At 44.0% G+C, this 21,343-nt stretch overlaps 1 protein-coding gene across 1 annotated transcript in view; it reads right to left on the reverse strand.

Annotated features, from left to right (window-relative positions):
- LOC126299622 (plexin-B) overlaps positions 1-21,343 on the reverse strand; it is a 1,140,690-nt gene that overhangs the window by 450,650 nt on the left and 668,697 nt on the right. Inside the window, exon 4 of the mRNA XM_049991664.1 lies at positions 1,430-1,558. Within this exon, the coding sequence (XP_049847621.1) occupies positions 1,430-1,558 (129 nt within the window). The remainder of the gene's footprint in view (positions 1-1,429; positions 1,559-21,343) is intronic.

Consider the following 21,343-nt stretch of genomic DNA (forward strand, 5'->3'; position numbering starts at 1 on the left):
GTTACAATATGGCTTCTCAGGGCTCTTCTGATGATAACGGAGACACTTTAAAGCATATTTCTCCGTGCTACGTCACTTTAAGAGCTGCATTTCCGTCTCACACTGGATTTTTCGTACGCGTTTTACGTGCAGAAGTAGGGTGACTTTGAACCTCTTGTCTCGGAAGCGGACAAATATATCAAGAAAAATTCCAATGCTTTTCGAGATTGGGATCTTAGAAACGTATCGTAAAACGTCACATCCATTTGCTGTGCATAGACGCCTTGGAATTTTTGGGGAGTTTCTCGATAACTGACAAATATTTTTGAAAACGGCAGGATGGTACTTCTTGATGAATGCCTTGGGAATATAACGCTTTGAGCAATTTCCTGCGGTTATTTATTATTTACATTTCACCTCACACTGCATTTTACGTTTTAATGTAAGGTAACATTGAAGCTCCATATCTCGGGAACGGATAAAGGCGAGATTTGGATCTTATGAATATATCGTAAAAATTTCAGCCATTTTCTGTGCATAGTCGTCCTGGAATCCGTGGCTCGGTTTTGGTACGAAAAAATGTCGAAGAAACGTTTTTTGGGGGTTTCTAAGGAACAGCCCATGAACGAATTTTTAAAACAGAAAGATGGCACTTTTAGATAAACCCATAGATAATATACCGTTAAAATTTGAAGAACTTGCTGCGGTTATTTATTATTTGGTTTTCCACCTCATGCCAGATAGTACGTGCGTAGTTTATGATTATAATTAGGATAAATTTGTACTTCCGTATCTCGGAAACGGATAAAGGTATCAGGAAAGTTTTCAAGGCTTTCATAAATCTGGATCTTAGGAATACATTGTAAATAAAAGCCGTTTGCTGTGCATAGTCGTCTTGGAATCTGTGGCTTGGTTTTGGTGTGAAAAATGAAAAAAAAACTGTTTTTTGTTTGTTCTCTAAGGAACTGCCGGTGAACTACTGGTGCCTCCACAAGCTCCTTAAGGCCCACTGCAGATCACATCTAACGCAGAAAAAAAACTAACCGATTTGCTACATTTGCCCAAGAGGGGGAAGTGTGCATGCGTATCGATAACGGTGACGCAATTGGACATCCCGAGGAAAATCTTTGAACATAGCAGAAAAATAAATTTCTAAATAGCTTCCATTTTATTAGTTTACGGTCACAACCAGAGGCATCTTGGACCATAACGACGGTCGACTTCCAGCTACTGCTGCTTGAGATAGATGCGTTATTCGTCTCTAATATCATTGACATTAATTTGATGATTCCAATGTTTACATTGCGACTCATATAACGAAATTGATATGGCGCACGTTTTTCATTTTTCACAACATAATGTGCCACAGATTTCAAGACAGGATACTAACAATTCCAATTACTTCAATTGCAGCGTTACGGTCGACTGCAAGTTGGAAGCGAACACTTACCCTCGCCGAGGAGAGCACGTAGAGGTAGTCGCCGGCAGGCGAGACTGTCGTATCGGGCAGGATGGGGTTGCCTGGATCCACCGGTAGCTCTTCGTACTCCACAGCGTTCACCGCCCCCGTCAGCAGCACCTACAACAACATACAGATAATTACGACGAACTCCACACAATTTTTAACAGCGGTGCAAGGCACGGAACAACCCTCCACGCTGTTAGTGATGGGAACACACGGGATATACCACATGTTGGGTTGGGTTGGTTGGGGGAAGAGACCAAACAGCGAGGTCATTGGTCTCGTCGGATTAGGGAAGGACGCGGAAGGATGTCAGCCGTGCCCTTTCAAAGGAACCATTCCGGCATTTGCCCCGCGCGATTTAGGGAAATCACGGAAAACCTAAATCAGGCGTCATACACGCCATATCAAGCTGAAGCTACTCACTGGTCATTAGATCCCGTAGAGCTTGGTTGCAACAGCTATTCTAAATAGTCCAAGACTTATACTGTGGGATTAAGATCGAGTGATTTAGAGGCACAGTCGAGGAGCTACAGGTTGCCTGAGTGATCGTCAAACCAGGAATGTACGCGTGCAGTCCTGTGAATACGACTGTTATAATCTTGAAAGACGGGGGTGTGGTACATTTTTGCAGACTATACTTATTAATGTTATGCTAAATCCCGTTAGACAGAAAGTAACAGAAGAGATCGTTAACAACATTTTTCAAAGATTTGTTACACTGATAAGCTAAAACATTATGACCACTGCCCATCGCGACGTTGAATGCTGGCTGGTGGCTTTGTGGGCACGCGAAGCGGTACTAAAGTATGTAAACGGAGCAGACACGGACAGAGGATCACCCTAGCGAAGATATGGGCTGCAAATGGGGAAATCCATTGACGTAAGCGACTTTGAGAAAGATTTTATTACGCAGAGCCTGTGAACGAGTATTTCGAGAGCGGAGAAGCTGGTCTACTGTTCACGTGCTACTGTCGTGAACATCCATGTAAATACACTCCTGGAAATGGAAAAAAGAACACATTGACACCGGTGTGTCAGACCCACCATACTTGCTCCGGACACTGCGAGAGGGCTGTACAAGCAATGATCACTGGCACGGCACAGCGGGCACACCAGGAACCGCGGTGTTGGCCGTCGAATGGCGCTAGCTCCGCAGCATTTGTGCACCGCCGCCGTCAGTGTCAGCCAGTTTGCCGTGGCATATGGAGCTCCATCGCAGTCTTTAACACTGGTAGCATGCCGCGACAGCGTGGACGTGAACCGTATGTGCAGTTGACGGACTTTGAGCGAGGGCGTATAGTGGGCATGCGGGAGGCCGGGTGGACGTACCGCCGAATTTCTCAACACGTGTGGCGTGAGGTCTCCACAGTACATAGATGTTGTCGCCAGTGGTCGGCGGAAGGTGCACGTGCCCGTCGACCTGGGACCGGACCGCAGCGACGCACGGATGCACGCCAAGACCGTAGGATCCTACGCAGTGCCGTAGGGGACCGCACCGCCACTTCCCAGCAAATTAGGGACTCTGTTGCTCCTGGGGTATCGGCGAGGACCATTCGCAACCGTGTCCATGAAGCTGGGCTACGGTCCCGCACACCGTTAGGCCGTCTTCCGCTCACGCCCCAACATCGTGCAGCCCGCCTCCAATGGTGTCGCGACAGGCGTGAATGGAGGGACGAATGGAGACGTGTCGTCTTTAGCGATGAGAGTCGCTTCTGCCTTGGTGCCAATGATGGTCTTATGCGTGTTTGGCGCCGTGTAGGTGAATGCCACAATCAGTACTGCATACGACCGAGGCACACAGGGCCAACACCCGGCATCATCGTGTGGGGAGCGATCTCCTACACTGGCCGTACACCTCTGGTGATCGTCGAGGGGACACTGAATAGTGCACGGTACATCCAAACCGTCATCGAACCCATCGTTCTACCATTCCTAGACCGGCAAGGGAACTTGCTGTTCCAACAGGACAATGCACGTCCGCATGTATCCCGTGCCACCCAACGTGCTCCAGAAGGTGTAAGTCAACTACCCTGGCCAGCAAGATCTCCGGATTTGTCCCCCATTGAGCATGTTTGGGACTGGATGAAGCGTCGTCTCACGCGATCTGCACGTCCAGCACGAACGCTGGTCCAACTGAGGCGCCAGGTGGAAATGGCATGGCAAGCCGTTCCACAGGACTGCATCCAGCTTCTCTACGATCGTCTCCATGGGAGAATAGCAGCCTGCATTGCTGCGAAAGGTGGATATACACTGTACTAGTGCCGACATTGTGCATGCTCTGTTGGCTGTGTCTATGTGCCTGTGGTTCTGTCAGTGTGATCATGTGATGTATCTGACCCCAGGAATGTGTCAATAAAGTTTCCCCTTCCTGGGACAATGAATTCACGGTGTTCTTATTTCAATTTCCAGGAGTGTAGGTAGCAGGACAGTGAAACTACCACTAGGCTCAAAATGGTTGGACGTCCACAACTCTTCACAGAACGTCGCGTTTGGAGACTTGTCCGTACAGGAAAGTAGGATAGATGGTGACCTGTGGCATCTCTGCTGAAAGAGCCCAGTGCTGATGCACGCACAAGTGTTTCGGAGCACATCGGCCATCGTACATTGTTGAACATAGAGCTCTGCAGCAGACCACCCTTACGTGTTCATATGTTAACCCAATGACATTGTTAATTACTATTACGGTGGGCACGGGGTCATCGGGATTCGACCGTCGATCAATGGAAACGTGTCTGCTCTTTGTGTGACTCACATGTTTGCTACATTAGATTGATGGTCGTCTCCACAAACGCCGTCATCGAGGTGAACGGCGGTTCGAAACATGCATCGCATCACGCACGCAGGCTGGTGGGAGCATCTATGGCCTTGCTATGGGAGATGTTCTCCTGCGCTTGCATGGGATCTGTGGTAATAATCGTAGACTCGTTGACAGCTGCGAACCACCTGCATACTTTCATGCTTGATGTCTTTCCCGACGGCGATGCCATCTTTCAGCAGTATACTCGTCCGTGCCTCGGAGCCAGAACCGTGCTGCAGTGACTTCAGGAGCATCATAGAGAACTGACGTTGATGTCTCGGCGACTCAATTCGCCTGATGTAAATCCCATGGAACCCATCTGGGTCGCCACAGGGCGCCATGACCGTATCAGAGGCCAGTTATTTACTCAAATTACACGACCTGTGAGTAGATATGTAATGCCACATTCCTCCATAAACCTACCAACAAATTGTCGGATCTCTGATGCACAGAACCAGTGATGTATTTCGTTCGAAAGACGGACAAACAAGCTATTTAGGAGGTGGTCATAATGTTTTGGCTTATCAGTTTAAGTGGTCCTCTGAAAATGAACCCTTCCTAATTTCGAGAAAACACAGTATTTTCAATTCTGTTTGACAAGTAGAGTCATATCAACTGGCATAACACATGAACAGGAGTCAGTAAATAGGGCAGTATGCTGCAAATTTTTGGGTGTACATACTGATGAAAACTTGAACTGGAAGAAGCATATTACTGAGCGTCTCAAGCAATTAAGTTCAGTTACTTTTGCTCTTAGTATAATTGCTCGTCTTGGAAACAAACGAATCAACATCTTGACATATTTGGCACATTACGACTCAGTAATGTCCAATGGAACAATTCACTTACAAATAAAGTATTGATTGCGCAAAAGCGAGCAATAAGAATAATACGTGTTCAGCCGTGTTCGTCATTTGGTAGCACTTCAAGGAGTTTGTCATTTTAACTGCACCAAACAATGCATACATTCGCTAATGAAATTCGCTAGAGAAAATAGCATTTATTACCCATTATAAAAGCTGATAGTGACTCAGAATGCAGTTCAATATGAGGCAGCAAAAAATTTTTGATCGTCTATCCAGTTACATAAAATGTCTGGCAGGTAACAAAGTAAGTGTTAAATATTAAATTATTTCTCCATAACAACTCCTTCTATTCCATGAAAGAATTTCTTTTTAAAAAACTGGTAGCCTGTTAAGGAAAGAATAAAAAGCTGGTGTCTCAGTGTACCTGCACAAGTAGGAAGAAATAAAATCCAGGTAAGTGCGAGTATGACTCAACACACAGAGGGTTCCGTATAAACTTAATTACGTGTATAGACAGGTCATCTATGCCGTGAAACGAAATTTTCGACGATTTTTCTATGTTACTGATATAGTTACTGACAAGATATCCAAATATATGGCATAAATTGCAGTATCTTTTCATTGCATTGACGTATAAGCTTAATGTCCCACACTGCCAAGGGACTGCAGACTTTCGTTTATAACATAAATTTCAACTTGATTCGTTCACCTGCTCCTGAGAAAAAGAGGTCTCAACAGACGAACAGACAGGCATTGGGATAACAAATGACAAAGGAAACATTTCTTTTCGTAAGATATAATTACAAATTAACAACTTTAGGATTTTTCCCTTTCTTGCACTTTAACACGTTGCTTATTGCCAAATCTCATGTTTCTAGGACAACAGTGAGTATCCGATAGGTTTTGATGATTGTTTATAAGGAGGCAAAATACGTCGCTCTGGCTGTAGAAACTGCTTTATTAGGACTACGTCCGATTCAGGCTTAGAAATAACATATTTTATAGTGTTTTCCCTTTTACATTGGCCCAGTAAATATTGTTAGGTGTAGAATAGTCTTGTAAATTAAGTACTTACATAAATTAAGTCTACAACATTATTTTACGCTGCCCTGAAGCCTCTCCCCGTCCTTCACGTCACTGATAAAATAAAACACGCTAAAGGGGAGAGGGGGGGGGGGTACCTAAAACAAGAACTATTTGGTGCAGAGACAATGTACATAGGTAAGAAAAAACCTGTAAAATACTTCTTTTCTAATCCCTGCTTAGATGCACCTAAATTGGGTGTGGGATCGGTCGTGGTTTTAATAAAAAAAAACTTTCTACAGCCAGAGTGGTGTTTTTCACCTTCTTATAAAAATGTGGACAGTCGGCTGCGGTTGTCTGCAATTCAAAATAATTTGATGTGGGAATTTGCGTGTATATAATAAGTGTCATAAATGGCCGAATGTTTTGACTGCATTAAGTTAGTATCTTAACATTTTTCCATTACCAAGGGACCATAGATCCTAGTGTGTGATATAAATTTCAACTTGCTACGTCTTCCTGTTGCTGAGAAAAATGGTTCGTAACAGTCGGACAGACAGGCAGAGGGACACCACACCAAAGTAATCCTCTGAGGATCCCCATATTACAGAACGAGGTACGGAACCCTAAAAATAAGTTCTTTAATATTAACACTAATCATGTACACACATCCTATAAACTGACTCGCTCCACATCAATTCGATAAAAGAATCATTAAAATGATCTGTGGAACATGTAACTAACAGCATACCAACCATGAAAAAAGGCAACCCGTTGTCACCGAGATTGTCGAAACAGCATCTTTGTTCATGTTTACAGTAATCTTAATGAGGGTCCCAAGTCATGGCACGACAAAAGATACCCCCAAAACATCATACGTGCGGCATGATTTACACCATCCGCTTTCTGGGCTGTTGTTCCGCTCGTCGCCTTACATCACACGAAAAGAGATAAAATCACTACACGTCGGACCACATTACACGTCTTAAGTCGGCTACTGTCCAGTTTGTGTTGTTTGATCCACTGAACATGTGCAGTTTTGTGTGCCCTTGTGAGAAACGATCTTTAGCAAGGTTCTCGACTCCAACTGCCCACTGCCCCATCAGATCACCGAAGTTAGGCGCTGTAGGGCTGGGCTAGCACTTGGATGGGCGACCATTCGGTCTGCCGAGTGCTGTTGGCAAGCAGTGTGCACTCAGCTCTTGTGAGGAAATTGAGGAGCTACTTGATTGAGAACTAGAGGCTCTGGTCTCGTAAACTGTCATACGGCCGGGAGAGCGGTGTGCTGACCACATGCCCCTCCATATCCGCATCCACTAACGCCTATGGGCTGAGGATGACACGGCGGCCGGTCGGTATCGTTGAGTTTTCATGGCCTGTTCGGGAGGATTTTAGTTTTAGTTTTTAATTGTGTTATGGTTCTTACTGAAATATCAGCTAAGCGCTGCTAGGTATGTATGTTGAGCAACGGCGTATATAATTTGGTCTGATGTAGCGAGTTTATTTCTGCCATTTTATACAGGCCAGAAATGGAAAGTAGTGCATGCTGAGCTACGTTACGACTTTGGCCTGTGTCTTGGGTCAAATATTGACTCAACTATTTCGTCAGTACCGGTTCACAGGTGGCACTACAGGAATACTAACACAGCTCCGAGTATGTCTAAAAGTATACGGTGTCACAACCGTTACGTAATATTCACTAATTATGATTCGTAGAGTACACAGAGTTCGGTTTTATGATTTCGAAACACCCATCCTGCAACCACGAAGGCCACCTTTCACCGTGTTCGGTGAAGAAATTCGTCAATCGTTTTCCCTGGAGATGCATCGTAGTTCAAAACCAGATGTCATTTGTTCGCTAACAGATTTTAAGTGAAAACTAATTGTATGCGGTGTGACTGAGGCCTATAGGAACAGCTACTTTGTTTGAGAGCTACGGTTTCTGATTCAGCTGTTGCTTGTAAACTGTAGGTAGTTTCTTCGAATCAGTGACAATTTTCAGCTTACTCGCTAAACATGTTTTGATTTGTAGTACATCTGAGAGGCGAACGGGTTTTACTGAATACTGGAAAGACCAGGCGGCTCCCTTGACAGTGAAGCGCTGCTTTATGAGCTGTCCGTTTGTCCTGCACGGATGTATTTGTGGCGCACACTTGGCGTTTCATGTAGGGAACAAAAGCCTTTGAACGACAAAGTACTGTTTAGACTGGCAGACGCACATTCTGCTGTGTGTGCTATAGCTATTTGTTCAGACATTCATTGCGAGTCTGTTTCTATCTTCGCTGTATTTGAATCTATCGCAGTATGCATCGAATTCCTCTACTGTTGTAATCAATGAGCAAACATCATGTTAAAACTCCGTAGCTAGCAACAATAACTTATATTTGAAATCTTCTGGTGCATTACTAAAGGATCCGTTGTCAGTACGGGTTGGTGCAAGGCTCGTAACGACATCTTCAATCACAGAGTCGAGTCACTGTGTTAATTCTGAAATATAAAGCTAATACTCAGTTCCGGAGAAACGTTAGTACAGTAGCAACTGCTCAGAATCCATAATTTAGTAGAGAAAGAGTAGCACTGGACAGTTACCGGTATCACAGTACTGCAGGATTCTGCGTCACCAAGTAGGTCTTTTCAAAGACAATGTTGATTGTTGATTACGTACGAATGCAAATGTAGAGAATTACTAATGAAAACATCTTATTCATGCAACAGTACCTGTGAACTGTAACGGCTCTATGAAGGATACGTCATACCGAACAACTCATACAACAAATTCTCCAACACAAATTAGCGTATGGAATGCCTGTCTTGCCACTGATGAAGCAAGTACCGGGAATTTGGTGGAAGAGCATGTGGAAACAGGTACTTCACTGCAGGCTCAACTGAAACAGGTACTTGACTGCAGGCTCAACTGCGGGATTCGAAGAATTGATTCCAATTAACAGCATTAAAACTGGTGAATATGATGGGCTTTCGGGCCCACGACAATGGAACGATTTTAAATAAACAAGGGCATGGCATAAAAAGCTGTTCAGATACAAATTTTTGCAACTGTTTTTCAAATAAGTCGATAAAAATAAATTCTCAGCACTAATGACCGCGCTGAATGCGAAAAATTGTTCTCTGGAGAGGTTTTTTTCGTAACAGAGCATTGGTTATAGAACGACTGACATCACAAAACGCACTCAGAAAGAGGGACACAAATGCACTGGATTTTCCTGTCACCCTAAATCAGAGTTTTCGTTGTATTCGTAAATCCTTTCAGCGTGAACCTCGGATTGTTCCTTAAAGAAGGCCTCGGATGATTGCAGTTGTAGGCTCCCCCGGAAAGACTCTTTCTTTAAGCTTCCCGAAGCTGACGAGACGCGAGGCGGCACATCGAGCCAGCTTGTCTTCCTTCCGTAAAATGCGGCTCAACAGCTCCACTTCAAGTTTCTCAACTAGCAAGACATTAATTACTAAGCCATGTTCTTTACAGCTCGACCCTTCATTTTTGTTTATAATCCTTTCACCTCTCTCCACCGCGTAAGCGTTCGTCCGTGTTCACGTACCAAAGTGTGCCTCTCGCAATCGAACCTGTCAGCCTTAATACAAAACAACGTCGGCATTCTTAAAATTGCTCGGCTGTCGTATCACTAAAAACCATTAATTATTCAGATTATTCTCGCCGATGCACTATGGTGGGTTCATACTGTAGCTATGGTATGACAGGAACTTGAAATTTTGCATTTGAAATGAAGTGGCTCTGAGCACTATGGGACTTAACATCTATGGTCATCAGTCCCCTAGAACTTAGAACTACTTAAACCTAACTAACCTAAGGACATCACGCAACAGCCAGTAATCACGAGGCAGAGAAAATCCCTGACCCCGCCGGGAATCGAACCCGGGAACCCGGGCGCGGGAAGCGAGAACGCTAAATTTTGCATTTATATAGCGACGTGTTACACATTAAATATTTCAGATTAGGGGGAAGGTTGGAAACTAGTTCGACATACAGAGAAATATGAAGTTTTGTACTTAATGTAACAGAAGCGTTGAGTAGCGTTACAAAACAGAAACTATGAGCTACAACAGTAGTCAGTCATAAAATAGAAACATTTAAGAAAATAATGTGTTGCAGTATGAAATAAACCGATTGCAGAGGAAATAGGCAGGCTACAGTTAATTAGCAATTTACTCGTAAATTTCAGTAGTTCAATAACAAAAAAGACTGCTTAAAGGCGTTTGAGTGATCTGTACTGGAATACTGCTTCACTATGTAGGACTCGCATCTGAATAAAGAAGTAGATATTTAAAGTTGGTGGAAAGATTGGAAACTGGCTCCATATACAGAGAAATATGAAGTAGTTTAAATTATGAAACAAAAGCGTTCAGCAGCCTTATACAAAAGGAACTGTGAGCTACACCTGTACTCGGTAGTAACACAGAAATATTTGTGGAAACAATGTGCTCCGGTATGAAATAAAAGCCGCACGGGATTAGCCGAGCGGTCTAGGGCGCTGCAGTCATGGACTATGCGGCTGGTCTGGGCGGAGGTTTGAGTCCTCCCTCGGGCATGGGTGTGTGTGTGTGTGTGTTTGTCCTTAGGATAGTTTAGGTTAAGTAGTGGGTAAGCTTAGGGACTGATGACCTTAGCGGGGTAGTCCCTAAGATTTCACACACATTTGAACATTTATGAAATAAAAATAGCAGGCCACAGTTACGGCGGTATTCTTGGATATTTCAATTGTTCAATGAAAAAAGACTGCGTAAAAACGTTTGAGTGATCTGTACTGGAATATTGCTTGACTATGAAGGATTAATATCTGAATAAAGAAGCTATTGTTCAACCTCAAGTCGAGGGCAGGAGCATTAGAGAAACTGGACGAGGCTGAAGTAGGACATCGACCCTCACATCCTTCCAGGAATAACCCCAGAATTTGGCTCTAGTAACTTACGGAAACTGCCGAAAGTCGTGATCGTTATATTCGGACAGGGATCTGAATCCTGCCCGTCCAGAATAGGAGAACAGTATCTTGAGTACTGCACCACCAGCACGGCTGTGAATCAAGGCTGTTGCTTGTGACGAGACCCAAACAATCCAAACTCCTGTATAAGTATTTAAAATCAATTTAATCCAATGTAATAATGTCAGCTCAATCTACTATTTAGAATATAAAAAGCATTAGAATTTACGCATTTCGAAGGTCAAGCCCTCATCAGAATTACCGTAGAAAAACATCGAAAAGCGACCAACATAAAACATAAGCAGTAGCACTAAAAATAAAATAACGTGGCTGCTTCTTTTAGAGTCGTGTCTTCTCAAGATTCTTTTGGAGGTTCTGTACAGTAATACTGATGAAGACTTGACCTTCGAAACGAGTAAATTCTTGTGATTTTTACACTGTAAATAGGTGGTTGCAACGACATTTTAACACTGACTTTCACAACCACGACTTCATATCCATTATGGGCAAAGTCAATTAAAACAACTGTTTGAACATAGGACGTTGGTTTCGTTCCAGTACGCAAACGTAATATGTTTTCCCCGAACAGTATAAAGCAGGTGGAGAGCGGTCTCTCCACCTTAACCTAGCTTAAGCGTTCATTTATAATTTCCCTCCATGTTATGGATACAAGACCAGAACGTCAGTTTCTTTTCCAGCAACTGGCACGCCTACTGCAGCAATGACTTTTAAGCGACTGTTTACCATTCCATCGTCTCAACTATTTGGTTCCTCATTTTCTCCACGAACTCATCTGGCGACAGTAACGCTAGAAGCTGTGCTACAGGTTCATACTTTGGTAGTCCCATCTTCTGCGTTTGTTATCCGGATGGTCATTATACACGGATGGAGAATTTCAGCTTCATCCTCCAATGTGTTCTTTTTCCTGCGCTCCCTGCGGGCTTAACGCTTCGGCTCTCTACTGTTTCCTTCCTCATCTCCTCCACGAACTCCTCTGGCTTCATTTACACCAGACGCCATACTAGAGGTCCGTGTTTTGGTAGTTCCCATCTTCTGCGTCTGCTGTCGTGATAGCCATTATTCATGGATGAAGACTTTCAGCTACATCCTCCATCGATATACAGTGTCTTCCGTTTCCCTTTTTCCCTGCAGCCTTTAACGCCTCGACTCGCGTGGAGCGTTCAACGTATCTTTATGCCGGCCCATCGTCGTTTCGGAAGTAAAATGATTAACGACTCATTTCTCCGCCCTGCATCTAGCAGAGAAGGCGATGTTATGCGACGAGACGACGTACGAAGAGCACCCTTCGTATGAACTGTCGTGAACTTGCATGTTGTGAATATAGTCAGAAAAAGCAGATCAAAAGAGTTTGATCGAATCTCCTACCAACTGTTATTATTTTTGTTAAGTATACAGGGTTAAAACCGGCAATAAAAACGTTTTTACGCAAACCAGCAGCGGCACTTTGGCTTCTAGCGACACAGATGCAAAATAAAAGGATGCAAATAACAGATCCTACTGCTGGCATTTTCCACAATATTTTCATCTAACTTCCCATAAGTAGTGATTATAAGTATCCTAGCTCATTCAGCATATACAAGCTATCCGATTTTACTGACGAGCATTACTACTTGCTCATTTACGAATAAATTCAGAATTTATGCGACTCTTTAGTGCGTTATTACCTTACTGTATAAAACGAAAATTCACAGTTACACGACTTTAACAAAGATTCTCTAAGGGGGTAATTATTGGAAACTGTTCGTACGCTACTTTTGGCTATTGTGTTGGACATCCGTTAAATCAGCAGTGTCTACCAAGATAATCAAAGAAAGAGAGTAACACATTGTGTCAAGGAGTGAGCGAACTGAAGTGGTAACATGAAGTTCCTGAAAAAAGGAAGAAAACTATGAATTTCTCAGATCAGCTTTAGTCATGTTAGCTCTGAACTTTTACACTGATCAGCCAGAACATTATGACCACGGACCTACTATCGATATAAACCCGTCCAGGCGATAGCAGCGTCACCTGGCGAGGAATGACTGCTAAGGTATCAATGAGTGTGCTTCCCGTGTGTAGAATGGGAAAGGCGCGAGAACAATCTGAGTCTGACCGAGGGCACATTAAGATGGCCCGTAGGCTCGGTACGAGCATTTCGGAAACTGAACGACTTGTCGGGTGTTCGAGGAGTGCTGTGGTGAGTATCTTCAACACGTGGCGAAACCAAGGTGAAACCACGTCCAGACATCGTGGGGTTGCGCGAGCAACGGACATTACAGATGTCGAACGTCGTAGGCTGGGTAGACTGGTAAAACAGGAAAGGCGGTGAACTGTAGCGGAACTAACATTAGACTTCAATGCTGGGCACAGTATAAGTGTGTCTAAACACACAGCAAGCAAACACTCCTAACAATGGGCCTCCGCATCCGACGACCGATGCATTTGCCAATGTTAACACCACGACTTCGGCAACTGATATAGAAATGGGCACGTGGTCATCGTCACTGTACGTTGGCGCAGTAGCAGAGCGTTGCATGGCCTGATGAATCCAGATGTCTTTTTCATTATGCCAATGGGAGGGCGCGAATCCGTCGTATTTCAGGGGAACAGCTCCTTGACACCTGTACTGCAGGACGGAGTTAAGTTGGCGGTGAGTCCATTATGCTCTGGGGAAGTCACATGGGCATCCATAGGCCCAGTTAAGCTCGTGTAAGGCACCGTGACGACCAAGAAGTATCGTACACTGATTGCAGTCCACGTACACTCTTTCAAGACGATCATGTTTCAGTATGGAAGTGGCATTTTTCAACAAGATAAAGCACTATGTCACAAGGCCAGGATTGTGATGGAGTAGCAAGTTCCAATTGATGTGCTGGTAGCCCAACTCGCCAGATCCGAACCCGATCGAACACACCTAGGATGTGACTGTACGTGGTAACAGAGCTCATCGACCTGCTTCACGGAATTTACGGGAATTAGATGACTTGGGTGTGCAGAAGCGGTGCCAACTCCCTCTAGCGACCCACCAAGGGTTCATTGCTTCCATGTCACGGCGCATCGCCGCTGTTAAATGTGCCAAAGGTAGACATACAGGCTATTACATAGGTGGTCGTATTTTTTTGGTTGGTCAGTGTATATTGCCAGTTATAGTTCAATGAAAAATGTCAACCAATAGGATTTAGGACTGTATGAGGGGATAAATTCACAGGCAAGAACAGCGACGTATCTTGAGGAGAGAAGCAAATAATGTCTCAAATGGAACTGATCCAGGGTTAGTAAAAGCTTATGCAAGCTACGAGGAGGACAGAACAGTTGAGTTACCAACTTAACTTGTTTCAACAACGAATACTGACAAAAGGCGAACTTCGAACGTTGTCAAGAACGTCGACCTATTGCTCACCGGACTGAAAGCTGTCGTTTCCGACTACCACATGTGTGGGAATCAACGCCCGACAGAAGTGGTGGTTTCGCTGACGTCCTTTATGCAAACTCCCGAGGCCTTTCCGTGTAGATTCTAGGCGACGGCGCGTCTGAAACATTTTCCTCGGCCACCCATAAGAAAACTGAGTTATTCTTATGGTGGGTGTCGCGGTTCTGACCTCCATCGTGGAGGCGACCTTCTCATTGTAACATGTCCACGATGGCGTTGGGTAGAACTGTGGTGAAATTTTGTGCCAGTGTGACATCATTATCTCACCTTAAACCTCAGATGTACTTCGGAGCTCTGGCGTATTTTTCGCTTGTGTCGACACCTTGATGTTTGAAGCATCGACGAGCCCGAGGATGACGCCGAATGATGCCAAGATTTTGCCTCATTAAAGTGGAAGATTGTATGCACGTTTGAGCCAAATCTAAAACGTATACATCACAGTGGGAGACAATTTCGAAAAGTGATACGCCTTTTTTTGCACAGTGTAGAAGAATATCTATGCTTATTATACAATGAAGTGCCAAAGAGACTGGCACATCTGCCTAATATTGTGTAGGGCCCTCGCGAGTACGAAAAAGTGCCACATGGCGTGGCATGGACTCGACTAATGTCTGAAGTAGTGCTGGAGGGAATTGCTACCATGAATCCTGCAGGGCTGTCCGTAAATCCGTAAGACTACGAGGAGGATGTTCATGTCTCGGGAGGTTGGTGGCCAGCGGAAGTGTTTAAACTCAGAACAGTGTTCCTGGAGCCACTTTGTAGCAATTCTGGACGTGTGGGGTGTCGCATTATCCTGCTGCCAAAGTCCGTTGGAACACACATGAGCTTATCGTCCCATTAGAGAGAGAGAGAGAGAGAGAGAGAGAGAGAGAGAGAGGACGTACATCTTCTGATTGGACATCGCTTCGTGAGGCCCAACGGATTCGTTCGGGATTTAATCCATTACAGTTCACTCAGAATTGCCAATCGCTCTTTGTAACCAGTGGTTATCAATTTTTAAAATGTGTCTTAAGGAAAGTAGACTCCTGTGAACACACTAACTTCCTCGAACAAGAAGGCGGCACAAGGGAACCAAAACCAAGCCCACTTTGCAGGTAAACATGATTTTCACAGCGCAGGAAGACGTGATGGTTCAAATGGCTCTGAACACTATGGGACTCAACTGCTGTGGTCATCAGTCCCCTAGAACCTAGAACTACTTAAACCTAGCTAGCCTAAGGACATCAACACATCCATGCCCGAGGCAGGATTCGAACCTGCGACCGTAGCAGTCGCACGGTTCCGGACTGCGCGCCTAGAGCCGCTAGACCACCGCGGCCGGCCGAAGATGTGAGGCAAAGAATGAAGATATGAGGTAAAGTACAAACAAAGAACAAATGGATGCAGAGGTCAGTGATATTTGTATTATCATCATTTCAAACTTCATTACATGCTTCTCTTCCTACACTACATCAATGAAAATGTGCTACAAGTCACAGATGTTGATAAATGGTGGTTCACTAATAATGATACAGTGTTGCTCTGTGAGTGACTGACAAATCACTGATTTATTTCCACACGTTTTAGGAATAATTATTTATTAGTATTTCGTATTTCCTGTCATCGATGTATCATCTTAACTGCGGGCATCACTTGATATATAATTTATGTATAAAGATCCTAGCTGTAAGTGCAATTAATTATTTTCATCTGAATTTAGAGTACTTCCACTACCGAGAGTCTCTTAATAGTCAAATGTCGATTGCAATCTTATTCTGCAGCGCCATCCGAAATCTACATTAGCAACGTTGACGCATTCACAGGAGCGATCTGCCAGATTCGAGCATACCCGACCTCACTAAATGACGATATTTTTCATTTTCGTTTAGTTCCGTAGGCGTACGCGAACGCGGTTTTATGCCTGAGTGGACAGCCGCCAGCAAATATGCTGTTCTGTATTGGATTCCGAGGAACGGTCCACAATTCAGCAAGCGCACTGTAAATCAATTCTTCGCATATATAATCTTATTTCGATGCGTGTAATCAAAAACATTAGCTCCATTTTCCATTTGATGTAAATAATCAGTTATTTTAACGGTACACAAAACTCAATTCGGCGTGGTCTGCAGGCACAGCAGTTGTTACAGAAGCTGTGAGCTGCCATATTTAGCCCCTGCCTTGTTTCTTTGGTTTCCTCGTTATCAAAAAGCTCAGCACAAGCCGTCTTACAAAAAGGGAAGGATAAGACTTTCACGACACGATTTATCTCGTGGCATTTCAAATGCGACTTTAATTACTCGAGGCCTGTAATTAACGATAAAGTATTCGATTCATTCGTTAATCTCATTTAGTAGTAGGGATCATAAATTTTAGATTTTCAGTAGCGACAAAAGCGATGTTTCATTATCGGCAATGAATTCGCCCTTTGCTGGGATAAGGCTAACAAAACGACGACTAATGAAATGTATTCGGAAACTATATGGAACTGGCTCATTGTGGCTCGTCGTGATGGCATCATAGAAAGTTTCTCTCGCTAAAACACCATTCAAAAGCCCTGCTGATTGCGATCCTGAATCATTAAGAATGTAACTGAATAACTAAATAATGAAACTCTTACATGAAACTGTCAATAATGACAGCTGCGAGAGCGGAACAATAGCGTTCTCTTATCCAGTTGTGGCGATATCACGCCAGCGACGTTTCAACGCCAAAATATGCTGAAGGTAATTTTTTTAAATTTATTGGTATTCGGTAAGTGTCTATACCACCATCTCAACAGAGAAAAGTCAATTATGACGATACGAACGAAAGGACAACGCAACACCCAGTTCCCGAGCGGAGAAAACCTCCGACGGGGCTGGGAATCGAAACCGGGGCCGTTGGGTTAGCAATCCGCCGCGCTGACAGCACAGCTACCGTTAATATACATTGATTAGAAGAACAGAGTAGAATCTCTGGTTTTTCCAAATACAAAGCTTAGCTCTACTTTCGTACAAATAGTGAGACAAAGAATCGTATTATCCTGTACTAACGGAACAACGGAGTTCCCTGGGCATCGTTCGCACCCTCTACTTCGATTATAGTCGTAGCTAGTGGAACAGTGACAAGCCGGGGTTCTACATTCGATAGGTTTCCGCTTTCGTTTCTTCGAATGCTTATCTGCAAACTCGTTTCCGCCCTACGCATTGTCAGGGTACAAAGCTCGCCGTATTCGTAGCACTTCTTAATGTACCTACCGTGATCCCCTGTGTGGTGCGACATGGTGCTTATCGCAGCTTTGCCATCTCTGTTTGGCACGAGTTCTGCCAAGCCCAGGTTAAGGAGCTGACGACTGATGAGAGCTGCAACTGTCCTCAAAAGACTCTATACCGAATTTGGCAGTGGACAGAAGTTTTGTGGTATTAGAGCAGTAGAAGCTCAACTGAGCATTATCCCCGTCTGACTTCTAACAGCGCTGAAGAAAAGTAACGCATAGTGGTCTGTGGTCTGTATGTTAGTGCAACTATTTGTGTTGTCTGTAAACATGTATCATCCTAGAATGAGAAGTGACGGTCGTCTTGGGTCTTTGGCCGCAAATTACATAATCATTGGAATTAAGATTTCACAGTGTCGCAGGAAGCATGGTGGAGGACGTAAGAGACTCGTAGTGCAAAGAACACAGATTTAATGTAGGTTACGTTTTGATCATGGTCATGAAAGCCAATGACTTCTAACATAAATACCGCATGCTGTACTCGAACCAATAAGTTTCCTGTCGTGTGCAAATGTATGTTGCCGTTATCTGACCGGTGTTCGCCTTACGAGAGCGCTAATCACGGAGAGAATTCTTGAGTCTCTCGTTTTAGACAGCGGAAGTAGCCATGATTCGCAAGCGCCGAGAACCTGGCAGTATGCAATATAATTTAGCAAATAATAAAACAAGTCTACTATCTTTTTTCAATTTTTGCCCTTCAATAATGGCTCAGGACTCACATGCACGAGGATTTAATTTCCTGACACCACTGGAAACAATATATCTGAAGCACTACCGTAAACTATGCAAACAAGTCGAACGGCAGAGAATACAGGCCTAGCACACACCACCTCACCCATCCACAGCATGTGAAGAGTAGTTCCTGTTGCTGGTCTACGACAGTACTTGGCAAGCGCGGTAGGGAGTAGGAAACGAGTAATAACTAGACCAGACGAGCCAAACTTGGGAAAGTGTGCAAACTCGCCAGAGAGAAACAAAACGAAGCAACAGCAACGCGGATAGCAAATGACGATGGGGCAGTGTACTACATCACGGCAGCTTCAGTATTTTGACCAAGTTACTGGAATACCTTTGGGGGACAGCATTGCCGTAAATCTTTGACCAGCTCGTGGGACAGAGAAAGAGCTGCGACAGCAAGCGACAGAAGTACGCCACCCTCGATCGGTGCGGGATTCCAGCTCTGACTCATCTCGCGGCGCGTCCAACTTATAACGATTTCCTGCAGCTGCCACAGCTCCCAGCCCTGCAGACTACTTTCTCCAGCGTTTCTCGATTTATTGCCTGGAAAAAAGAGTTGCTTTCTCGAATTCACTCAGTCACTGTGCACTTTAGCGCTCCTCCTGACAATTCCCGATTTATGTTTACCATTCTTAGACCTCTCCCGCCAGTGTTTTGCTGGAGGTATACGTATTTGCAACAAACATTGAACATGCAAAGTTTTCAGGTTTCGTGGCCGTTGTTATCAAAGGTTAACTCTTCTAGGATGTTAGGCCCCGGCACGTTCCTCTTCAATTTGTTCTCACACAATCCACATACCTGTACCTCTGCAGGAATAGTGTGGAGTTCCACGTCACTGTGTCAGACCATTGCGGCATTCACTTATAAAAGGATCTTCCCGGCCTTATTCTGAAGAAGTAGGTCTACTAGATTAAATTTTTCCGGCTACTACTTGTGGTCCATCGTCACTGGCTAGATAACGAAACAGGCACAGCAAGAAAAGGGGATTGTTTATCAAAATATTACTGTCGTGCATCCGAGGGGTAGAAACGTCGATTATGAATGAAAAATTGAAGAGGATCATGACGCGGCCTAGCAACCTTGAAGATTTTATCTTTATTTATCAGATATTCCTTTTGTAATAAAAACGTACCAATACGCACGTGAGCACTCCCGGAAATGTATTTTAAGCTTTAATACATATTCCTATTTATTGTTCAACAAAACTGTCTTACTAGTCGGTAAAAGGGTGTAATAATTTGTGAGCAAAACTCTTCCACACATTTTTCTGTTTTTTTTTTTTTCAGCCAATTTATACATATGATTGCTTATCTTTGCTCCTATAAAAATTTTGTAATTAGTTTAGTTTATGCTTTAATCTCGATGAAATGCTCATGGTTTGGTAAAGATAAACTCCTAGACGCCAGAAGTTCGTTGTATGTGGGGAGCTGCAGTGTAGACAGGTATCGACTGGTCTGATGCAAAGTCGTATGATAGAAAGTAGGTACTGTTTATACGTCGATGTTTAGTCATTAGCTACAACAGACTCATCCAGTTGGTTAAGAATGAAGGAGTAAATGGACTGCAGTTCTTACGAAGAAAGCAAATGAATTAGAGAAATTATCAGAATGGACAAACGAGATTCTAACATAACTCCTCTCGGATACTGGCACCGCCTTAACCGAGGCGCCATCTGACTCAGAAGATGAGGTCTCGTAACGATTCTGAGCTGACCTATTGGGGTCTCGTCAAAACGTCACTCGCTTGGAAAAAGTACCTTATGATTTTCATACAGAAAATGCTCCTTCACTAACTATTCGCTGACGCCAGACGGCAAGCAGTTCCCAAAATATACGTTTGGTTCTTTTCAGTAGCACTGTCAGGAAGAATAGGAAGAGATCCAGTGGTCTGTATGTGAAACAAGACTATCGGCAAAATTAGCTGTGCTGATTTGGTGATCCAGTAGAGACCGTACTTCAGACATTCTTCAAAGCCGCAGGCCTCGCTCAGAGAGTCACATGGCGCACAGCCTTTCGTTACTGCATAAAATCTTCACACAACCGGATGCTGCAGCTCTCATTTGTCCTATGACATATCGCTAATAGTCAGTTACTTAGTCAACGAGGTCAAGTTTACGTCCCCCACGCTGAACGGTCTCGCCAATAGGGACATACAAAGCCGCAAACGGAAGTCCTTTGTTGAGAATGGTGATGGAACATTACCGATTTCCTAGAGAGACGTTTTCAACTTTTTACAGAATCAGTAAATCTATTTAGTCATTTTCTGACTATGCATCTGCATAGATACTGCGCAAGCCACCACACTCGTACGACCCATCCTAGAATATTGCTCAAGTGTGGGGGCCCGTACCAGATCGGACTAACAGGGGATATTGAACGTATACAGAGGAGGGCAACACATGAATGGTCACAGGTTTGTTTAATCAGTGGGAAAGTGTCACAGAGATACTGAAGGAACTGAAATGGCAGACTCTTGAAGACAGACGTAAACTATCCCGAGAAAGTCTATTCACGAAGTTTCAAGACCCGACTTTAAATGATTACCCTAGGGATAAACTACAACCCCCTACTTATCACTAACACAGTGATCATGATGATAAGATTAGAATAATTACTGCGCGCGCGGAGGCATTCAAACAATCATTCTTTCCACGCTCCATACGTGAATGGAACAGAAAGAAACCCTAATAATTGGTAAGATGAGACGTACACTCTGCCATGCATCACATAGTGGTTTGCAGAGTATAGATGTAGATGTAGATATTGTGCATAGTGGAAGGTACCTTGTACCACTGCTGGTAATTCCCTTTCCTTCGCTAAAGAGACGTCTATACGTCTTCTTTCTTCCAGCAACCCCATTTGAGTTCACGAAGTATCCCCGTAATGCTCGCGTGTTCACCAAAACTGTAGGGGTAACATATC

The sequence above is a fragment of the Schistocerca gregaria genome, chromosome X (assembly GCF_023897955.1).
Source record: "Schistocerca gregaria isolate iqSchGreg1 chromosome X, iqSchGreg1.2, whole genome shotgun sequence".
In the NCBI taxonomy this organism is placed as follows: domain Eukaryota; kingdom Metazoa; phylum Arthropoda; class Insecta; order Orthoptera; family Acrididae; genus Schistocerca; species Schistocerca gregaria.